Genomic DNA, 20,851 nt, shown 5'->3' with positions numbered 1-20,851 from the left:
GAATTAAGAATCTAACAGTAACCATGAATCCATTGACGATTGTCATAAAAACCCATCTGGTTCACTAATGTCCTTTAGGGAAGGAAACTGCCATCTTTACCTGGTCTGGCCTACATGTCACTCCAGACCCACAGCAATATGGTTAACTCTGAACTACCCTCTGAGTAATTAGGGATGGACAATAAATGCTGCGAAACTAACTGCGTCCTCGTTCTGTTAGAGAATTTAAAAAACAAGGTCTTTCCCAGGGTTGGGGGAGTCCAAAACTAGAGGGCAAAGGTTTAAGATGAAAGTGAAAAGATGTAAAAATTATCGAAGGGGCAACCTTTTCACATGATGCATGTATGGAATGAGCTGCCAGTGGAAGTGGTGTAGGCTAGTATAATTACAACGGCATCTGGATCGGTATATGAATAGGAAAGGTTTGGAGGGATGTGGACCAAATGCTAGCAAATGTGACTTGATCAGTTTCAGATATTTGGTTGGCGTGGACAAGTCTTGATGAGCTACGTACCCCTGTGACTGTAACTCCAGAGAAGCATGTGACTATAGAAGACCTCTTGTCTGAACAGATGAAATGTTTATGATGCTGATTTTACAACAGGCCAGAAAACCATTTATTTTGATTTCATGAGATAACAAGGTGTAGAGCTGGATGAACACAGCAGGCCAAGCAGTATCAGTGGAGCAGGAAGGCTGATGTTTCGGGCCTAGAGACTTCATGTTAGCTTTGTTTCAGAAAGGTGACACATTTTTCCTGACAGGGAAATCAAGCTTTTAGTTGAAGGGAATCAGCCACCACAGCAAAAATAGATCATGAGATGTAAATCAGAATGAACAAAATTAGGCCATTCCGCTCATCGAGTCTGCTCCACCATTCAATCATGGCTGATATGTTTCTCAACCCCATTCTCCTCCCTTCTCCTAATGACCCCTGATCCATACTAATTGAGAATCTGTCTATCTCTATTTTAAATACACTCAGTGACTTGACCTCCACAGCCTTGTGTGGCAATGTGTTCCACAGATTCACCACCCTTTGGCTGAAGAAATTCCTCCTCATCTCAGTCCTTTCACTTTGAGGCCATGCACTAAGCTCTGTTCTCTCATACTAGCGAAGACATCTTCTTAACATCCAGTCAATCTAGGAATTCAGTATTCATTCAATTAGATTCCTCACCTTATACTTCTAAACCCCATTGAGTACAGACCCACGAAGAATGGACTGGATTTGTCGCTCAACAGCTCCCGCAACCCCTTTCCACCACCTCGGCTACAGAAAGATGACCAAAATAATTTGATTCAAAAGTTAAATGAAGGAAAATAAAATGAAGGAAAATAAAATGAAGAATGATGTGTTTGGTCATGCGAGAGGGAACAGATGGGCTGGGAGCCCAAACACCACTTACCCTACTGCCTCTGCCATTTTGAACTTCCATGGTACATTTTCTCTAGTGATAGACAATGTGTATTAATTCCAGAAATTCCTTGTGAAGAGAGATTGAACAGTTCAGTCCTAACATTATTGAGTTTAGAGAAATGAGAGGAGATCTAATTGAGGAATGTAAGATGCTAAAGGGGATTGACAAAATAGACATGGAGGGGAAATGTCTTCATGGGGAAATCTAGAACAAGAGGTAATAGTTTTAGAATAAGGAGTAACAGATTTAAAATAGAATAGCCCAGAGTGGGATGGAAGCCAGAATAAATATAATTAGGGGAGGCGATGGTCCAGCAGTATTATCACTGGACTGTTAATCCAGAGACCCGGATAATGTTCTGGAAATCCAGGATTGAATCCCGCCACTGCTTACAGTGGAATTGGTATTCAGTAAAAATCTAATGATGACCATGAATCCATTGTCGATTGTTGAAAAAACCCACATGGTTCACTAATGTCCTTTAGGGAAGGAAACTGCTATCCTTAAGTGGTCTGGTCTACACATGACTCCAGACCCACAACAATGTGGTTGACTCTAAACTGACCTGTGGGCAACTAGAGATGAGCAATTAATGCTGCCTAGCCAGCGATGCCGACACCCTGTGAATGAATTTTAAAAAAGACATTCTTAATTAGTAATAAATTGAAGGATTATGGAATGTTAGAGAATGTAAGAAGAATGAGAAGTAATGTTGTTGAAATATACAAGATTCTTACGGACTTGACAGGGTAGATGTGGAAAGGTGGTTTTGTCTTGTCTAGGACCAGAGGTCATAATCTCAGAATAAGGTGTTTTACGTTTAGTATAGGACAGTACAACACAGGAACAGGCCCTTCAGTCCACCATTTCTGTGCTGACCATGATGCCATTCAATATAATCCCCATCTGCCCACACACAATCTGTAACTCTCCACTCCCTTCCTGTTCGTGTGTCTGTCTAAATGTCTCTTAAACATTGCTGTCATATCTGCTTCTACCAAACCCCTGGCAGCATGTGCCAGGTACCTACCGCCCTCTCTGTAGGAAAAAAAACTTGTCATGCATCTTCTTTAACCTTATCCCCTCTCACTTTAAACCCCTATGATCCCTCGAATTTGACATTTCCACCCTAGGAAAACGACTCTATTTACCCTGTCCTGTGTCTCTGATAATTTTACAAATTTCTATCAGGTTGGCCCTCAGCCTTTTTCTGTAGTGAAAGGCAGCCAAGTTTGTCTTCTCCTGTTGCTAGTATACTCCAATCCAGACCGCATTCTGCTCAACATCTTTTGCATCCTTTCCAAAGCCTTTCCTTCCTATGGTGTGGGGACCAGGGCTGCATACTTCAGACAGAGATGAGGAAGAATTTCTTCCCTTGAGGATTGTGAAACTGCAAAGGGTTGTTGAAGCTGAGTAATTAACTCTATTCAGGGCTGAGAGATTTTGTAATCAAGAACATTATCAAGGTAAAGGGAAAAGGCAGGGAAGTGAAAATGAGGATTCAGATTGAAATTCTCATGCAATGCTCTCATTGAAAGATTGAGCAGATTTGATGGGCTGAATGGCCTAATTCTTCAATGCCTTATGGTTTCCCAGTCTAATCGATGTTGTTTGTACCGTAGTAGACAAGAATGACTGGTTCCTTCCCAGCTCTGAGGACATGTCCTTAATCATGGGACCAGGCAGTCAATGTAGCCTTTGGGACTTGCACGCCCAGCTGCAGAGGATTGTAGCTCTTTCCTAATTGTACTGCCCAGTACGACCAAAACTTTCCTCTTTCCCACTTGAGTGACTTGTACCACTATTGTTTCTATTTAATCTTGTGGAATCACACACGACAGAAGAGGCCTTCAGCCCATCAAATCTGCACTCAAAAGTATTCTAAATATATACTTGGTCCATAGCCTTGAATGTTATGAAATTTTAAGCATTCGGCCAAATACTTTTAAAATTTGAGGTTTCCACTTCAACTACTCTCCCAGGCATTGTGTTTCAGATTCCCACTAACCTCTAGTTGAGGTTTTTCTTCAAGTTCACTCTAAATCTCCTGCTTTTCACCTTAAAATTATTGCTGCTTTGTTGTTGGCCCTACAACTAAGGAGCACAGCTGTTTCTTATTCACTCTATTCAAGCCAGTCATAAACTTATAAACCTCAATCAGCTCCCCTCTCAGCCTTCTCTGTTTTAAAGAAAACAACCCGATCTTACCCAGCCTCGTTTCTTTGCAAAACTGCTCCACCCAGGCTACATCCTGGTGAATCTCCTCACAATGCAGTCGGATGCTTCCGATAGTATGGTATCAGAACTGCACACAGTACTCCAGCTATGGCTTAACCAAAGTTGAACAGCTCCCTACGTTTGTAATTGATTTGATTTACTACTGTCATATGTACTGAGATACAGCGAGAAGTATTGTTTTACATGCTTTTGTAAATACATCAGGGTAGCAGAACAGAATGCAGAATATAGTGTTACAGCTACAGAGAAGGTGCAGAGAAAGATCAACTTTGATATATGAGAAGTCCATTCTGATAACAGCAGGGAAGAAGCTGTTCATCAGTCTGTTGGTATGTGTTTTCAAACTTCTTGCATTTCCTACCTAATGGAAAAGGTAGAAGAGAGGATAAATAGAGTGAGAAAGGTGTTAGATTATGTTGGCTGCTGTGCCCAACTGATAAAGGCAAGTGGCTTGTAAGCTTCCTTAATTATCCAATTAGCCTGCCTTCCACCTTCAGAGGTCTGTGGACAGGCACCCCAAGATCCTTCTGTTCCTTTGAGCTTCTTGGCGCCCCACTATTCATTCAGTACTTCGTGTGATGTTACTACGTCCAGAGTACATCGCCTTTCACTTTTAAATGTTAACTTGCATCTGCCACTGATCTGCTCGTCTGACAAATCCATCTGTTCTCTTGTATCCTAAGAGCTACTTCCTCACTAGCAACCATCCAGCTAAGCTTTAGGTCATTGCAAATTTACTTATCATTCTCTCCTTCACACTTTCCCAATATTGTTTATAGATGATAAACAATAAGGGACCCAGCACTGATCTCTGTGGTATGCCACTAGACACTGGCCTCCATACACAACCTTCTACCAACACTCTGTCTCATCTTACTAAACCAATTTTGGATCCAACTTACCAAGTTACTGTGGATCCCAGGTGTTGTTATCTCCTTTATCCATCTCCCATGTAGAACCTTATCCAAAGCTTTGCTGAAATCCATATAAATGACATCAACTGCACTGCCCTCATCTGTAGACCTGGTAAACTTGGAAAAATTCAATCAAATTTGTTAGGCATGACCTCCCGCTGACAAATCCTTATTATCTTTGATTAAACTTTGGCTCTCCAGGTGGAAGTGACTTCAGTCCTTCAGAATTTTCCCTGATAGTTTCCCTACTGCTGATGGGAAACTCACTGGTATGTAATTTTCCAGTTTTTCTTCACCATCCTTCATGAAAAGTGGAATCACGTTAGCTGTTCCCCAGTCCTCTGTCATCTCCCTGTGGCCAGAGAGAATTGTAGGGAGTTTAGATAAGTTTCACCAGGATGTTGCCTGGGTTGAAGCATTTTATCAATGAAGAGAGATTGGATAAGCTCAGGTAGTTTTTTTTTCAAACAGTATGTTTGCCCGCTTTTCTTCCTGAGCTTTACTGGTAAAACATTGTCGGAAGACCGTTCAAAGGTGTCATCCCTTCTCATTGCAATGACTGACTGGATTAATAATCCAACGCCACCTCCTCTTTTACACCCTCTTCTGTGCTGCATGAAATCCCCGGAATGTTCTAACCAACAAATACAGAATCAGTCTGGTTAGAGAGAAAATCAACTGCAAAAATTGTCAGAGTCATACTGCGTGGAAACAGGCCCTTTCGGCCAAATTGTCCATGGATTCCAAAACTTCATATCCACTAGAGTGAAAAGCAGGTTCCTGATCCTCCCTCAAATATGTCTCTGTGATGGCAACACATATTTAATGTGTCAAGCCATGGTCTTAACTGATTACCTGTAATACTCCTAACATTAAAATAGAAGCCATCCAGCTTCACCTTATTCCTTTAAAACTCAACATGACTGAACTCTCTCTGCCTCAGTTCCTTCAGAAGATTATGAACTAATGCTGTCTCCCACCCCCTTGCTGAACTAGTTTCCTTTATTCATTCAAGGGATGAGGGTGTTGCTGGCTAGGCTGGCATTTACTGCACATCCCTAATTGCCCAGAGGTCAATTATGAGTCAACCACATTGGTGTGGGTCTGGAGTCATGTGTTGGCCAGATCAGGTAAGGATGGCTGTTTCCTTCTCTAAGGGACATTGGTGAACCCGGTGGATTTTTCCCCAACAATTGATAATGGATTCATGGTCATTGTTAGACTGTTAATTCCAGATATTTATTGAATTTAGATTCTACCATCTGCTGTGGCAGGATCCCCAGAATGTTATCTAGGTCTACTGGGATTAATAGTCTAGTGATAATACCACTAGGCCATCTCCTCCCTCAATTTAATCTCCTCTCAACAGTGATAGCAGATCCACAGTATTATAGGTTCTATTTAACTAATAGTTTAGTTATGACATTTTTATGGAATAAATTCTGCAACCTGCTTTTCACTCTAGTGGATATGAAGTTTTGGAATCCATGGACAATTTGGCCGAAAGGGCCTGTTTCCACGCAGTATGACTCTGACAATTTTTGCAGTTGATTTTCTCTCTAGCCAGACTGATTCTGTATTCGTTGGTTAGAATTGCCTATTGATATGTGAAGATACTTTGTAATTTGTTTATCAAAATATGTTGAGCTGTATTTTCTTGCAAACATTTGCTCAGAATTGGACATGAATTTTGCTGTACTGTCAGTTGGTTGTTATTCCTCCCCATAATTTATAAATGTCTTGCCTCATCTTTATGTTTTACCACTTACTTGCTGGAGAGTTGTGTAAGGATGTTTAAAAACCTATTTGTTATTCCTAAATGTTTAAAACCGATGTGTGCAAGACAGGTGGTTTCATTAGATCTTTTCTCAACACCTATAGGTGTCCTCAAGGATTATCTGAGGGAACTGCCATCTCCTTTAATAACAAAGCAACTGTATGAAGCAGTTCTCGATGCCATGGTTAAGCAGCCCCTCAAGATTACGTCTTCTGGATGTGAGAATGATCACAGTGACTCTGAATACACAGTTGGTCTCTTAGACTGCCTGCCTGAGGTGGAGAAGGTATGAATGAACAGCCTGTGTCTGAACAAACCTCTGTTATTAATATAACGTTCCTTTCTGATGTATAATACTTTTTAAAATTGATTATAATTTGAGGAAAAAGGGTAAATTTTGTGAGACCAGTTACCTGTCCCATCTAGTCTAACGTCGCACACAACATTCAGACATTTTTTTCCATAATTTTTGTTTGTTGTTTGAACTGTAAATAATAATATATTCCTCATTGAGCCTCAAAACATTGCTCCAAATGTGAATTAGCTGGTTCATAATTTCATTATTTGTGGAAAACTAGTGTTATGCAGCAAGCTTGAGATTTTGATATTATTTAATAAATTGGAATACAATATGATTCTGCTCTATATTGTTAAATAGTAATTTCTTGCTGTTGCAATCATTACTAAAATATGTAGTTTGTACACTTAAAACCATAAAATAATTTTAATAGAATAGCTTTTTTTGTGAGGACGCAGTGTAGCTTCTGATTAAGTTTAGTGATCTGTGCTCCCAGTGTTCACCTCATGGGAAGAAGCGTGATGTGATTGTAGATGAGTTGTTTCTCTGCTCCCTTTCATTGTGGTTTAGTATTGAAGTTTTAATTCCCCCTTTTATTGGTTTTATTGCCACTGAATACCGAATATTGAGGTGACAACAAGTAGCCCATTCAGATGTAGTATTTGGTGTGAGTTTCCTTTCGGCGGGGTGTTTTATCTGATGCGGTAATGATCATATTATCTCCCATTAAGTAAGAAACCAGACTGAATATTATGGTATTGAAGAACCCAACATTCATTTATCACAGAAGTGAAGAAGAATCACAACAGACCGAAAACATAAACTGTTTCCCACAGATGCTGTAAGACCTGAGTTTCTCCAGCATTTTCTCTGTTTGCTTTAGATTTCTAGAATCCACAGTATTCTGCTTCTATTGTTGTTGTCAGCAATCACTTGCGGTTGTCTACCTTGGATATTCAATGTCACTGGTCATGAGTTTTGTGGGTCCTTATGTAGTTGATGAAACCAATCCTGGAACTGCGTCTCCAGACAGTTGTCAAGCGTTTCTGGGAGGTGGCATTGATCCTTGGCCTTGACATTGTTGACATTCCTTTCTTGAGTTCCTTTTCTGTACTTCCTCTTGCTGATGAATTTTCTCAAAGCATTGTGTCTCTTCATACAGGAACTTCCTACAAGTTGGTTTCTACTGAATGAGGGCTTCCCATGCACCGACATCTGTATTGCATTTCTTGAGGGGAGCATTCAGAGACTCTTTAATACACTTCTTTTGTCCTCCTGCAGTCAAATGCCTTCCTTGAGCTGGCTGAATATGACTCACTTTAGCCATTGGAACTCAGCACCTTAAACATGTGGCTGGCCCATTGGAGTTTGTTTCAGATGATCATGGCCTCAATGCTGATGCTGTTTAGCTGCTTCAAGGATGCTGACATTACTATGCCTGTGCTACCAGCTGATGTAGATAATCTGTCTGAAACAGAGTTGATAGTTCTCAGAAAGGCCCTGATGTGGCTTCCATAAGTAACCCAACTTTTGGAGCAGTATGGAAGAGCCGGAAGGATGACTGTCTCATAGACATTATCTTGATGTAAGCAAAGATGTCACAGTTGGCAGACTCTCATCATTTGGGTATCCAAAGGTGGTGCTCGCAGATTGTATACAATGTTGACTTTCCACATCAGTGTCAGTCCTGGTTGAGAGGGAGCTATGTTGGTAGGGGAAGGTTCTACATTCGGGAGGATTTCTCCATTAATCTTAATGAAGTGACGGACTAGAACTTATCCTGGAAAGTTTAGGAAAGGATTTGAGACTCCTTGAGGTTGAAGCAAAGACCACTTCTTCAGTGTGCTTCCTCACAGGTGTTAAGCAAGGTTCTGTTCTAAGATCCAACACTCTTGGCTTCAAACCATCATGAGTAAGGATGGGACCCTTCACGGAGACAGAAAACATCAGCTTTTAATGTAATGCAGTCATTAACAAGGATGTGGCTGAGGATATACCCCAACTCCCCATCAGTGACGATCTTGGACTGTCACCTAGTTTGGCAGAAGTTGAAACAACCACTTGGTACATGAAGAATAGAAAAGCCACAGGAATCTGCTTTTATACATCTATGAATCTAACTATCATTTATAAACATTGTATTCATTGGACACATAAGTGTTTGAGCTAGCATTAAATTGTTATGCTATAACGCAGGAGTTTGACCCTAGTACAGTCATCTGAAGTAAGATGGAATACGAAGTCTTTATACTCTTGGGTGATATGCTATGATAACAGAGCATGTCTCTTGAAAGTATACCTTGACAGAAAACATTCCTCTTTTCAAAAGATACTAAGTTATTCCAGATGGACTACACCCCAGAGTTCTTAAGGAGATAGCTGAACAGATAGTAGAGGCGTTAATAGTGATGTTTGAGGAATCACTAGAATCAGGGGGGGTCCCAGAGGACTGGAAAACCGTGAACATGACACGTCCAAAAAGGGATTAAAGCAAAAGATTGAAAATTACAGGCCGATTAGTCTAACCTCAATTGTGGGCAAGATTTTCGGGTCCATTGTGAGGGATAGCCCAAAGTTAGCATGGCTTCATCAAAGTCAGAGATAGATAGATAGATTCTTGTTTTTCTTTAGTTATTCATTCACGGGATAAGGACATCACTGGCTAGCAGCATTTATTGCTCATCTCAAATTATCCAGAGGGCAGTTAAGAGTCAACCTCATTATTGTGGGCCTGGAGTCACGAGTAGGCCAGACCAGGTAAGGGTAGCAGTTTCCTTCCTTTAAAGGACATTAGCGAACTGGGTGGGTTTTTACAACAATCGACAATGAATTCAAGGTTGTCTTAATTGCAGATATTTATTGATTTCAAATTCCACCATCTGCTGTGGGGGGATTCAAACCCAGGCCCCCCAGAACAATATCAGGGTCTCTGGATTAACAGCCCAGTGATAATACCATTAGGCCATTGCCTCCCCAACTGTCAAGGGGATCAAGGGTTACAGGGAGAACGTGGGAGAAAGGTTTCTCAATCCCAAACAGCTATGATTGGATGGCAGAGCAGACTTGATGGGCTGAATAGCCTCACTTGCTCTCCTATGTCTTATGGTCTTACATATAAACATGATTGTACATAGATATATGTCGTCGATATGTGAACAGGTGAAAGTGTTTACAAACAAATTTTAGATATTAGTGTCATACTTTTGAGGTCTGACATCTCAAACCGTACTTGAATTGTATACCTATCTGGAGAGATATATGTTGTAATCTTGTTGCACTTGTTTGACACATTGGTTGTCATAGTGATGACTGCTTGTTCTCAACATCACTGCACAATCATAATCATTAGTGTGTTATTCCCACCCTGGTTGTGCATGATTAATATATCTTACATTGGCCTAAGCTGATTTCTACTGCTTCACAATGTACTACCATGAGCAGCAATGACTTTGCACAATATAGACTGGTTGCATATTCTCAGAACCTTTGTTTGTATCCAAGCCATTGATACTTGCAATGCAAGCAAGCAGTCTGCCCAGTGTATGGTTTTGGTAGTTCTCCCCTGCTCATTAATCAAATATCTTTTTCATTCTCCTGTGCCTTTGGAGAAGAAAGCCTTGTGTCTGAGAATGATCAGACATTTAGTTGCTGGGAAAAATTCTCACTTGCTGTCCAAACATGAGATGCCTTGGAAAGATAATCCCTTTACCCATTGGTGTGTGCACATACAGCAGTCCAGTGCCAACATCTTGCTTTGTCATTCAGCACTTAATGATTGTTTGTTTGATGTACATGCCATATGCCTGCTAAGCTGTTTCAGTGTGGCTAGTGGGATGATGATGTGAAATGGGTCACACCCCATTTAGTACACGTCTTGAAATTGGTTTACTAGTGAATTGCGGTCCGTTGACAAGGCACTATTTGATCTGTAACACCTTATAAACAAAATAGCACTTGTCATGTTAATGATGGTTATGCTTGTGCAGCTTAGTCACTAAGCAATGAGAAATGTAGAGAAGTTGTCGCTTCTGTCTGTAATTTTCTCTCTGCACTGTGAATAAGCCTTTTACGACCTTCATCCGTTTCCTGGGCCAGCTGTCTTGTTTGTTCAATATCCATTTGCCGGGTATGAGTTGGACATATCTTGACACAACACTTTTTGGTACAGAACTTCATTATCTTTGAAAGTGACTCCTTGTGTTATACCAAGGAAATTTCTGAATGGTCAAACTTAACAAAATTTTCTCAGATACTTCTTTAATGCTGGCAGGCCATCCCTAGGAATGCCCTTTTGCTAATTTTGTAGATGTTCATTTTTGCACTTTCCAGTTGTAACTATTCACATTGGCTCTGGCCAAAGTGTAACAGGTCTAGAGAGTCATGGAGTCTTGAGAATGGCTTCAACTTAATGGTCTCGACTACTAATGTGCATATCAAATGGAGTATCTTGGTCTTTGTGTAAGGTGAGTAATATATTCGGCATGTCAGATGTAATCATCCTGGTACCTGGTAATCATCCTGGTGTATATATCACTTCAAATTCACGTTCTTGGAGATTGTTGACTGATTTGATTGTGTCACTTGAAGCCTGATTTCTTACAATAAGTGTGATTTGAATTATGCCTGTGTCAAGATTTCTTTGTACTGTAGTCATGCCGTTGTTGAATTATTGGTAGTTTCATCTTCAAGCAGGTAGATTTCAGGAAGCCTAGATGAGGTTGCACATTGACTCTGAAATGTGATTCCACCAATATGTGAATTGGTGATCTGTTATATATTGAGAGTCAGATGGTCTCTTGCAGGTTATAGCATGGAGCACCACTTGCTGAGGTACATGTTTTTCAAAATCCATAGTGATAGGGAAAGGTGCCACAGTCTTATTTGCTGTCTGAGAGAGAGTATTGTTGGCCTACCAGTATGGCTTCATTCTTGCATCTGCCCTCCAGTGATGCATCAGTGCTATGTTCTTTTTCCTTGTCTAAAAGTTTCTTCCTAATGCTTTAGTTGATGTAACGATGATGCCTAACTCATGGAACCTTGATAATACTTCCTCTGCAGAAAAATCCAACCACGCCCTTTGCAGTATTTTCCAACAAATTGCTGTTGGGAATTCTGTTCCAACATGAGTTGGAGTCTGTTATCAGAAGTTAACTCTTCTGTTGATCTGGTTTTTCAGAACTTTCCAGAACCTTTCTAGATTTTCCAGATGGCCTCTGGAAACCAAATGTGCTAATTCTATGAAGCGTTTCTTTGCCAATGGTGAGTGAGATTTTTGGAGCTTTTTTCCTGGGATCATTTATCACTGGGTCTGTAAATTGGAACTCTACTACTGAATGCGTAATCTATAAATGAGGTTTCTGGTATCCATAATTCTGCCTGAATGTTGGGCAGTGCCACCTTAAGCTGCGTTTTCCTGAATGAGTAAAATGGCATTGGAAGCAAAACTGTACATTTCAATACTCCTTTTGTAACATGCTTAGTGTTACAAGTGACTTGAAAATCTTACTCTAGATAAATACCTTCATTGTGGTTAGTGAGCTGAAATAAATGCTCCAAGAATGTTTAACAATGAAACCTTTTAATTGTAACTACTCTATACAAAGATTGAACAATTTTGAAAGAAATAAGGAGCTGAATTAGGGTTATTAACTTTATCCAAGTTGTTAAATGTATTTATAAAGTGTGGTAGAAGATTGAGATAAAATGCTATTCCATTGTGCTTTCATTTGAAACCTTGGCTGATGGTTAGTTTCTAGGACCATGATCAAAGCTTTAAAACTTCTTTGATGTCAAAACATGTGCGTGGTTTAATGACTTTTAACTATGAATGTTGCTGCAAAAATTGATAAACGAATGTATGATTTGGTGCTGATTGACTGAGAGGCAAAGTGAAGAGTAACTTAATATTTAACCCTTTGATCTCATGATGCCATATGTTCTATGAGATGATTGTGAGCCATAGCTGCTGCAAGGGCTCGCTCTAAGTTGATAATTCTTGAACAGTGTCGCATTTCATCTAAGATCTACAGTATAAATCAGTGCTACCTTGTCTCAATGTCTTGCCTAGAGTCTAGAGCACGACATAGTGTATGTGACTCAAACTATGCTGCTACTATTATGTAGAGTCACCATTGTATCTTAACTATTAGAGGTTATAGTCGCCATAGTCTTATCAGGTCAAAAGGTTGCTCTCCCATTAGAGAGAGAGATGACCACTGGTGGTTTAACTTGAAGATCACCGTGCCTCAGGTGGGTGGAGAGGTTGAGAAAGAGTCATTCATGGTGGCCACAGCCTGTGTGGGAATTGTTATTGACATCACTCTGCATCATAAATCAGCTGTTCACCAAGTTGAGCTAACTGACCCTCCTTAATTATTATATTGCATTTGTCTTGTCTATAAAATCAGGCATTCAATTGGGCCTTTCACTGTGCTTACCCATTTGAAATAATATCTCTAATAACTTGTTAACCTGAGACACCCAAACCTTTTTGCTCCTCCACATCATCAAAGATTTCCCTATTCAAAGTGTGTGTGTATAATATATTCTTCAAGATTAAAACAATTTACTGTCACTTTTGATTCTGATTTCACAATCTTACCAACATCATTTTGTATCTTCCTTTGGTCCTCAAACTTTATTTGTTGTTATTCTTTTAGTGTAGTTGCATATTTTAGATATGCATTCTTGCATCCCTAGATCCAAACCCTTGATCTATATCCAGGGTGGCAAATGACTTGGTGGTTAGCAGAAAAACATCTCGGGACACGATCCTATGAAACAATATGACTGATATTCAACCGCTCTGCAAAACTGCCTTTAACTTGTGTTCTTCTCCCAGACTCTAAACCCAGTTACCCCAATTATACAACTTTTTTATACTCCCAGTCTTCAATTTCTTTGGTCCTCCAAAGACTTTGTACGTCACTTTCATTGCATAAGCCCTATTCACCATAATTTCCACCACCTTGGTGAATTCATCTCAGAATTAGATAAAATGTTCCAATGTTAAAAGAAAATTAATTTTACTAGTTAGACTAAGTTTACATTTCTGTTTAAGTTGTGATACTGTAAAGTAACTTTGTAAGGTTGATGTCTAAATCCTCACTTGGTGGATGGATGTGTATATTATTCTTGATCCTCCTTGGAACAGACCATTATAGTTTCTTACAAATATTCTCCACGAAGCTAGATTACTTGACAAGATAGAGCTAAACGATATTTTGCTAAATGGGAAGAAATTGTTCTAAGTGCCCGTATCATAACTTGCTAAAAGTGAAGCAGACTAGTATAATTTATATTGCAACTGCCCAATATTCACTGGCTTGGAATGGCTTCTATTCTTGCCCCTTCACCATTCCCTCTGGACTTGCTAAAAGAATATTTCCTTTACTGTTCCTCCCCACCACCTAAAAAAGCAAAGTCTACATGTTGCCCTGTGGCAACTTGGAGATAAACAAGCTGCCATATTTCCAGTAACAATGTCTATTTCTGCCACTTCATCACCTGGCTCGAAGAATCTGCTTGTTTGACATGCAGTGTTAGATGAGTTGCAATTTCCTCAAGCTAAGCCACTCCATAACCTTACCAACCTATTTATCCTATTGCCTCAGACTGAACCAGACAGATTGAACAGAAGAATTAGCAGCAGGATTAGGCCACCTGGCGCATCGAACCTGCTCTGCCATTCAATAAGATTATGTCTGATCTTTTCATGGTCTCAGCTCCACTTACTCACCTGCTCACTATAACCCTTGCTTCCCTTACTGTTCAAAAATATATCTATCTTTGCCTTAAAAACATTCAACGAGGGAGCCTCAACTGCTTCATTGGGCAAGGAATTCCATAGATTCACAATCCTTTGGGTGAAGAAGTTCCTCCTCAGCTTATTCCTTATTCTTCTCCCCCTTATTTTGCCTCCTAGCTCTTGTTTCACAGACCAGTGGAAACAACCTCCCTGCTGCTATCCTATCTTTTCCCTTCATAGATTTATATGTTTCTATAAGACTCCCCCCCCCCCATTCTTTTAAATTTCAGTGAGTACAGTCCCAGTCTACTCAATCTTTCCTCATAAGGCAACATTCTTCAACCTAGTGAACCTCCTCTGCTCCCCATCCAGTGCCAGTACATCATTTCCCAAGTAAGGAGACCAAAACTGCACACAGTACTCTAGGTGTGGCCTCACCAGCACCCTATACATTTACAGCATAACCACTCTATTTTTAAACTCTATCCTTCTAGCAATGAAGGAGAATATTCCATTTGCCTTCTTAATTAGCTGCTGCACCTGTCCTATTTAAGCCCAGACTCGGCTTCTGACTATACATTCTCTCCCATTAGCTGAAATCCTGATTCACTTCTATAACATTGTTTACCACCTCTCCATTTACCATTCATCTGCTTAAACCTTTTGCTTTTTTCTCCTTTATTCATTAGTAGGATGAGGGCATCACTGGCTAGGCAGCACTTATTGTCCATCCCTAATTGCCCAGAGGGCAGCTAAGAGTCAACCACATTACTGTCGGTCTGGAGTCACATGTAAGACAGACCACGTAAGGAATGGCAGTTTCCTACCATAAAGGACATTAGTGAACCAGATTGTGAGAAAAACCAATCAACAATGAATTCGTGGTCATCATTAGATTCTTAATTCCAGATATTTAATTTAATTCAAATAACACCATCTATCATGGCGAGATTCGAACCCAAGCCCCTAGAACATTATGTGGGTCTCTGGATTAACAGTCCATCGATAATACCACTTAGCCATCGCCTCCATCTCAAAATCTTTGCAATTCCTGTCCTACACTGTGATGGGGCAGGCTTGACATTCTGTGCTGAGAACAGTGACGCCTCAGCTTGCAACCATTTTGAATGTAAATCAGTTTCAATTTCTGGCATTGCACGTGACCACAAATTGGTAGCTGGATGTGAGTTTGCTCGCTGAGCTGGAAGGTTAGTTTTCAGACATGTCGTCACCATTCTAGGTAACGTCATCAGTGAGCCTCCGATGAAGCGCTCGTGTTATGTCCCGCTTTCTATTTATCTGTTTAGGTTTCCTTGGATTGGTGATGTCATTTCCTGCATTGGTGATGTCATTTCCTGTTCTTTTTCTCAGAGGATGGTAGATTGATTTGGAGCCAATGTGTTTGTTGATGGAGTTCCGTTTGGAATGCCATGCTTCTAGGAATTCTCGTGCGTGTCTCTGTTTGGCTTGTCCTAGGATGGATGTGTTGTCCCAATCAAAGTGGTGTCCTTCCTCATCTGTGTGTAAGGATACTAGTGATAGTGGGTCATGTCTTTTTGTGGCTAGTTGATGTTCATGTATCCTGGTGGCTAACTTTCTGCCTGTTTGCCCAATGTAGTGTTTGTCACAGTTCTTGCAAGGTATTTTTTAGATGACGTTCGTTTTGCTTGTCGCCTGTAAAGGGTCTTTTAAGTTCATTAGCTGCTGTTTTAGTGTGTTGGTGGGTTTGTGGGCTACCTTGATGTACCCTGAGTAGTCTGGCAGTCATTTCGGAAACGTCTTTAAAGTAGGGGAGAGTGGTTATGGTTTCTGGGCCCGTTTTGTCTGTTTGTTTGGGTTTGTTGTTGAGAAATTGGCGGACCGTGTTCATTGGGTACCCGTTCATTTTGAATATGCTGTATAGGTGATTTTCCTCTGCTCTGCGTAGTTCCTCTGTGCTGCAGTGTGTGGTGGCTAATTGAAATAGTGTTCTAATGCAGCTTCGTTTGTGGGTGTTGGGATGATTGCTCCTGTAGTTCAGTATTTGGTCCGTATGTGTTGTTTTCCTGTAGACGCTGGTTTGAAGTACAAATTGGTATAGCAACATTGAAATCAAAATGTGGTTAAAAATTATCTGCTGTACAACCCGTCATTTGGGTGTAGTATGGAAGGTATCTGATGATGGCCTGGACTTGAAAAGGCAACTTACAAAATCCTTGGCATGGAGCATAGCACTTTATGGATGTGAAAGCTAAGCTTTCAATAAGACTGCTGGGAAGATGATTACAGGTTTTGAATTGTTGCACTGACAGAGGGTCTTTAGAATCTGGTGAACAGAGCAAGGAGCCAATGGATTTATTCACTGGAAAGTCAACTTTTAAGCAGAAGTGAAGACGCTGAAGTCGGAGGTATGGTGCAACCATTGGAAACAATATGGTGTTGACGACAGTGGGTAGGGAAACTTGAGAAAAGAAGTGTTCTCCAGATTGGAGAGGATCTGGAAGGTGGACTGTGTCAGAAACTGGAAAGAGATGGGGATGACAGGGCAGTGCAGAATTACAGAGAGCAAAACAAAATCCCTGCAGCTCCTTTTGCATTGGTTAGTTATGGATGGATGATGGTGCTGTGTTCCAGTCACTTAAGCAATCCTCTATCTACGCATGTAGCTGACTTTGTGATTTCTTTTCAGGTTTTGTGATCACTCCTGGTTTAACTCTACTGGGGATTTCAGTTGAGAGTTTCGTCCTGTTTCAGTTGCTGTCCTGCTCCAAATGTTTATTATCCATTACAAATAGTAGACTATTTCCAACAATATTTTACGGAGCCTGTGAAGTAATTGTACAACTAGTAACTTATCTGTAAAAATCCTTTGTGCTCTTTAGCTCCATTTTGTTTGATTATTTTTCGTTTGAATTGTGGACAAGGATTGATGAGAAGCTGAAACGTTTAATTAGCAGTTATAAGATTTTTTGGTTTTTGAATAACAGTGATTCATATTTCAAAACTTAAAAAGAAGGTTTTGAGTTCAGAGAATTTCTTGTACCAAACTGCAGTCCTGAAGCACGAGCCATCTAGTTTGCAGTTCAGGCTGTGCTGTGATTGAATCCAGGAGCTCTGAAGTATATTTGCAGTGCCATCATGCCATATTATTGATGTGCTTTACATTGGCGCAATGCAAACATTCTTATCGCTGGCTTTGTTCCTTTTGCATTCTTTAGATGCCGGCAATAATCTAAAATTGAGTGTGATAACTATCTGTGATGGGGAATTTGAGTATTGCAGACAACTTCCATTCCTGCTCAAATTTGAAAGTCTTTCTTCTTTATACAGTGATTTTAACTGGCTAAATGCAAAGTTGCACAATTTATTTAACCCAATCTGCTAAAATTAGAAGTACTAGAAATAAATGCGGTCAGAGATTGCCAATTCTGAGAATGACTTCCGTGTGTTTGGACTTACAGTGGACTTCCTTTTAAGAAACTGACTTCAAAAGCTGTGGATGCTGTCTAATAGTGACTATCTCTTTGTGAAAGCTCACAGTGGCTTTTTATATTAGAGGCTGAGATATACTTGGGAGCCTTATAAAGGAAGTCTGTTGCAGAGCATTAAATAGTTATTGCTGATGGCTTCTGTCATGCAGCTGTCCTCCTTTCATATGCATATAAAAATACTTATTAAAGTACTTATGAGAAAGGTAATACAGAGTGTCTCGAAACTTTGTTCTTACTGAGGACTTTTTTATGATTGCAGAATGGAGATTTTATTTCATATTTAACTTAAAAGGTTACTTGGCTTGAAACTATTCTGCATAGGTTTCAGAAATAGTTCACAAATGTATTACAAACAAAAACAGAAATTGCTGAAAAATCTAAGCAGGTCTGGCAGCGCCTGTGGAGGGAAATCAGAGTTAACGTTACGGGTCTAGTGACCCTTCTTCAGAATGGTTCTGAAGGGTAGGCGATGGTCTAGTGGTATTATCGCTAGACTATTAATCCAGAGACCCAGGTAATGTTCTGGAGACCCGGGTTTGAATTCCACCATGGCAGATGATGGAATTTAAATTTAATGATCTGGAATTGAGAGTCTAATGATGACCATGGATCCATTGCTGGTTGCCAGCTAACACTCCTCTGCTTCGCTAATGTTCTTTAGGGAAGGAAATCTGCCATCCTTACCTGGTCTGGCATACGTGTGACTCCAGACCCACAGCAATGTGGTGCCCTCTGGGCAATTAGGGATGGGCAATAAATGCTGCTCTAGCCAGCGAGGCCCATATCCCATAAATGAATTTTAAAAACCCCCAAAATGTTAGCCCTCATTTCTCTCCACAGATGATACCAAACCTGCTGATCTTTTCCATCAATTTCTGTTTGTTTCTGATTTCCAACATCCACAGTTCTTTCAGGTTTTTTACATGATAAATATATTATTTCTACTTGTATGTTTTTCTTTTGAATTTCTAGTTTCTAAATGCATTCATGAGGTATTTTGTAAAAGCTTACACTATATTAAATTCATTCTCCTAGATTTACATCGAATAGCATCCATTTCTTGCATTTTCTGGGGATGCTTAAGCTTCCAAAAAGCTAGGTTAGAAGTTTTTGTGTACACGTGATTAGAAGTGTGAAACCCATCATGTTAAATCAGGATAAACATGCTGTCTTTTATTTAGTAAGTAGCTATGGGGGTCCATTTTGAGTTTTCCATTGCAACAATCAGTAGCTTGTGCCATCACAGGCCCACTTTGAGGGTAGTCTTACAATTGCCTGCAACATAGAAGGTATTTACTGAATGAAGTTGGTCTTTATCAGTGAGTGGTGTGCAATATTTAGGGCCCTTCTAAATCCTGAATGGTGAGATTGAAGCAATGCTGTAACTCCACCAAGCATATATGAGTGTCTGCACTATTATTCAGAACATCAGTTTGCTGTTCTGTTCTCAAACCTTTCAACCATAACCTTTTTTTGTTATACCAGGATTTTTGCTTTTCTTCAGTAGTACATTGCTCATCCTGTTTACTTTCTGTCTTAGGCAACCCTGAAGATGCTGCTAGATCACCTGAAACTTGTAGCTTCATACCATGAGGTAAATAAGATGACCTGCCAGAACTTGGCTGTATGTTTTGGGCCTGTACTTTTAAGTCAGCATCAGGAGACTTCCAGCCATTGCCATAGGGTTTTTACAGACTCTGAAGAATTGGCCAGTGCGCTGGACTTCAAGAAACATATAGAAGTGTTACATTATCTACTTCAGCTTTGGCCAGGTAAGAGAAATTTGTCACTGCCTTTTGTGTTACTGCAACAATCCTTTCTGAACAAACAATGCCTTGAAAAACAAAGTAGCTTAGCTATGTTCTGTGAAGATACCATCTTCTGATCTCTATCAGTACTATACTACAACTTGGAATTACTAAGTATTGTAGTACAGAGTCTTATCACAAAATAATGCAGAAAGCTAACTGTTTGAACTTTGGTATTTACATCAGAGTATGGTATTACAAGGCATTGATGGAATTTTTTTTACAGTTTTGGGTGCTTTTAAGATTTTTAGATTAAAATCAATTATTTTGCAGCTACTGGGCATGTACCTGAGTGTCAGCAAAAACAGCCTTAAGAAATAGTCAAGTACTAGTTGTGTTTTCATCCTGTTCTGTTCCAATCAACTGACATTCTCCAATGCCTTACCCAAGTGATCCTACTTCATTGTGCAAAAGAAGTGTTGGCAGGCTGTCCGGGAGGCAGATAATAACAGCAAGGCCAGGTTTTACCTTTATTTAACAATGACTGGATGAGCACAGTGAGTGTAAAACTGGCTATTTCTTGCTTGCTCCAGCCCTGTCATTGTAACGCCCACTTATGACAAGACCACTCCTTCCACATCTGAAATTAATTAGTTTGAATCAGTTTGCTTAGTGTCATTTTTTTTAACCAATGAGACCATTACGAACATTAAAAACAATACCAAATATAAGAGAACTCTTTGGCACAATGGTAGTGTCCCTACTTCTGAATCAGGAGGCCTAGGCTCAATGCCTATCTGCATCAGAGACGTGTGTGACTAAATCTCAGAACAGTTTGATTGGAAAATATCTTCAAAGGTATTTCATACAGTCACACAAGAGTCTAGGAAATTGATGGGTCATGGAACAAATGGGCCACTAACAATGTGGACACATATTTTGTTTAGATTTCAGCAAAGGAGGACGAAGGGATTAATTAAGAAAGGGAGAATAGCATAGAGATTAAGCTTGTGCGTAACATATTAACTGCTTGTAAAAGTTTCTATAGATATGGGAAGAGAAGACAAATGGAGGACTCTTGCATCAAACAGGGAAAGTTAATAATGGACAACAAAGATGGCAGACTAATTAAATACTTATTTAGGACCATAGATTCCCTGTAGTTCAGAAAGAGGTCATATGGTTCATTGAGTCTGAACCGACCCTTCGAAGAGCATCCCACCCCATCCCTGTAAATC

At 40.0% G+C, this 20,851-nt stretch overlaps 1 protein-coding gene across 1 annotated transcript in view; it reads left to right on the top strand.

Annotated features, from left to right (window-relative positions):
• syde2 (synapse defective 1, Rho GTPase, homolog 2 (C. elegans)) overlaps window positions 1–20,851 on the top strand; it is a 183,483-nt gene that overhangs the window by 144,047 nt on the left and 18,585 nt on the right. Inside the window, exons 5-6 of the mRNA XM_048540040.2 lie at window positions 6,455–6,636; window positions 19,406–19,637. Of these exons, the coding sequence (XP_048395997.2) occupies window positions 6,455–6,636; window positions 19,406–19,637 (414 nt within the window). The remainder of the gene's footprint in view (window positions 1–6,454; window positions 6,637–19,405; window positions 19,638–20,851) is intronic.

The sequence above is a fragment of the Stegostoma tigrinum genome, chromosome 8 (genome assembly GCF_030684315.1).
Source record: "Stegostoma tigrinum isolate sSteTig4 chromosome 8, sSteTig4.hap1, whole genome shotgun sequence".
NCBI classification, from domain to species: Eukaryota; Metazoa; Chordata; class Chondrichthyes; order Orectolobiformes; family Stegostomatidae; genus Stegostoma; species Stegostoma tigrinum.
This window is presented reverse-complemented; position numbering and strand designations above follow the sequence as displayed.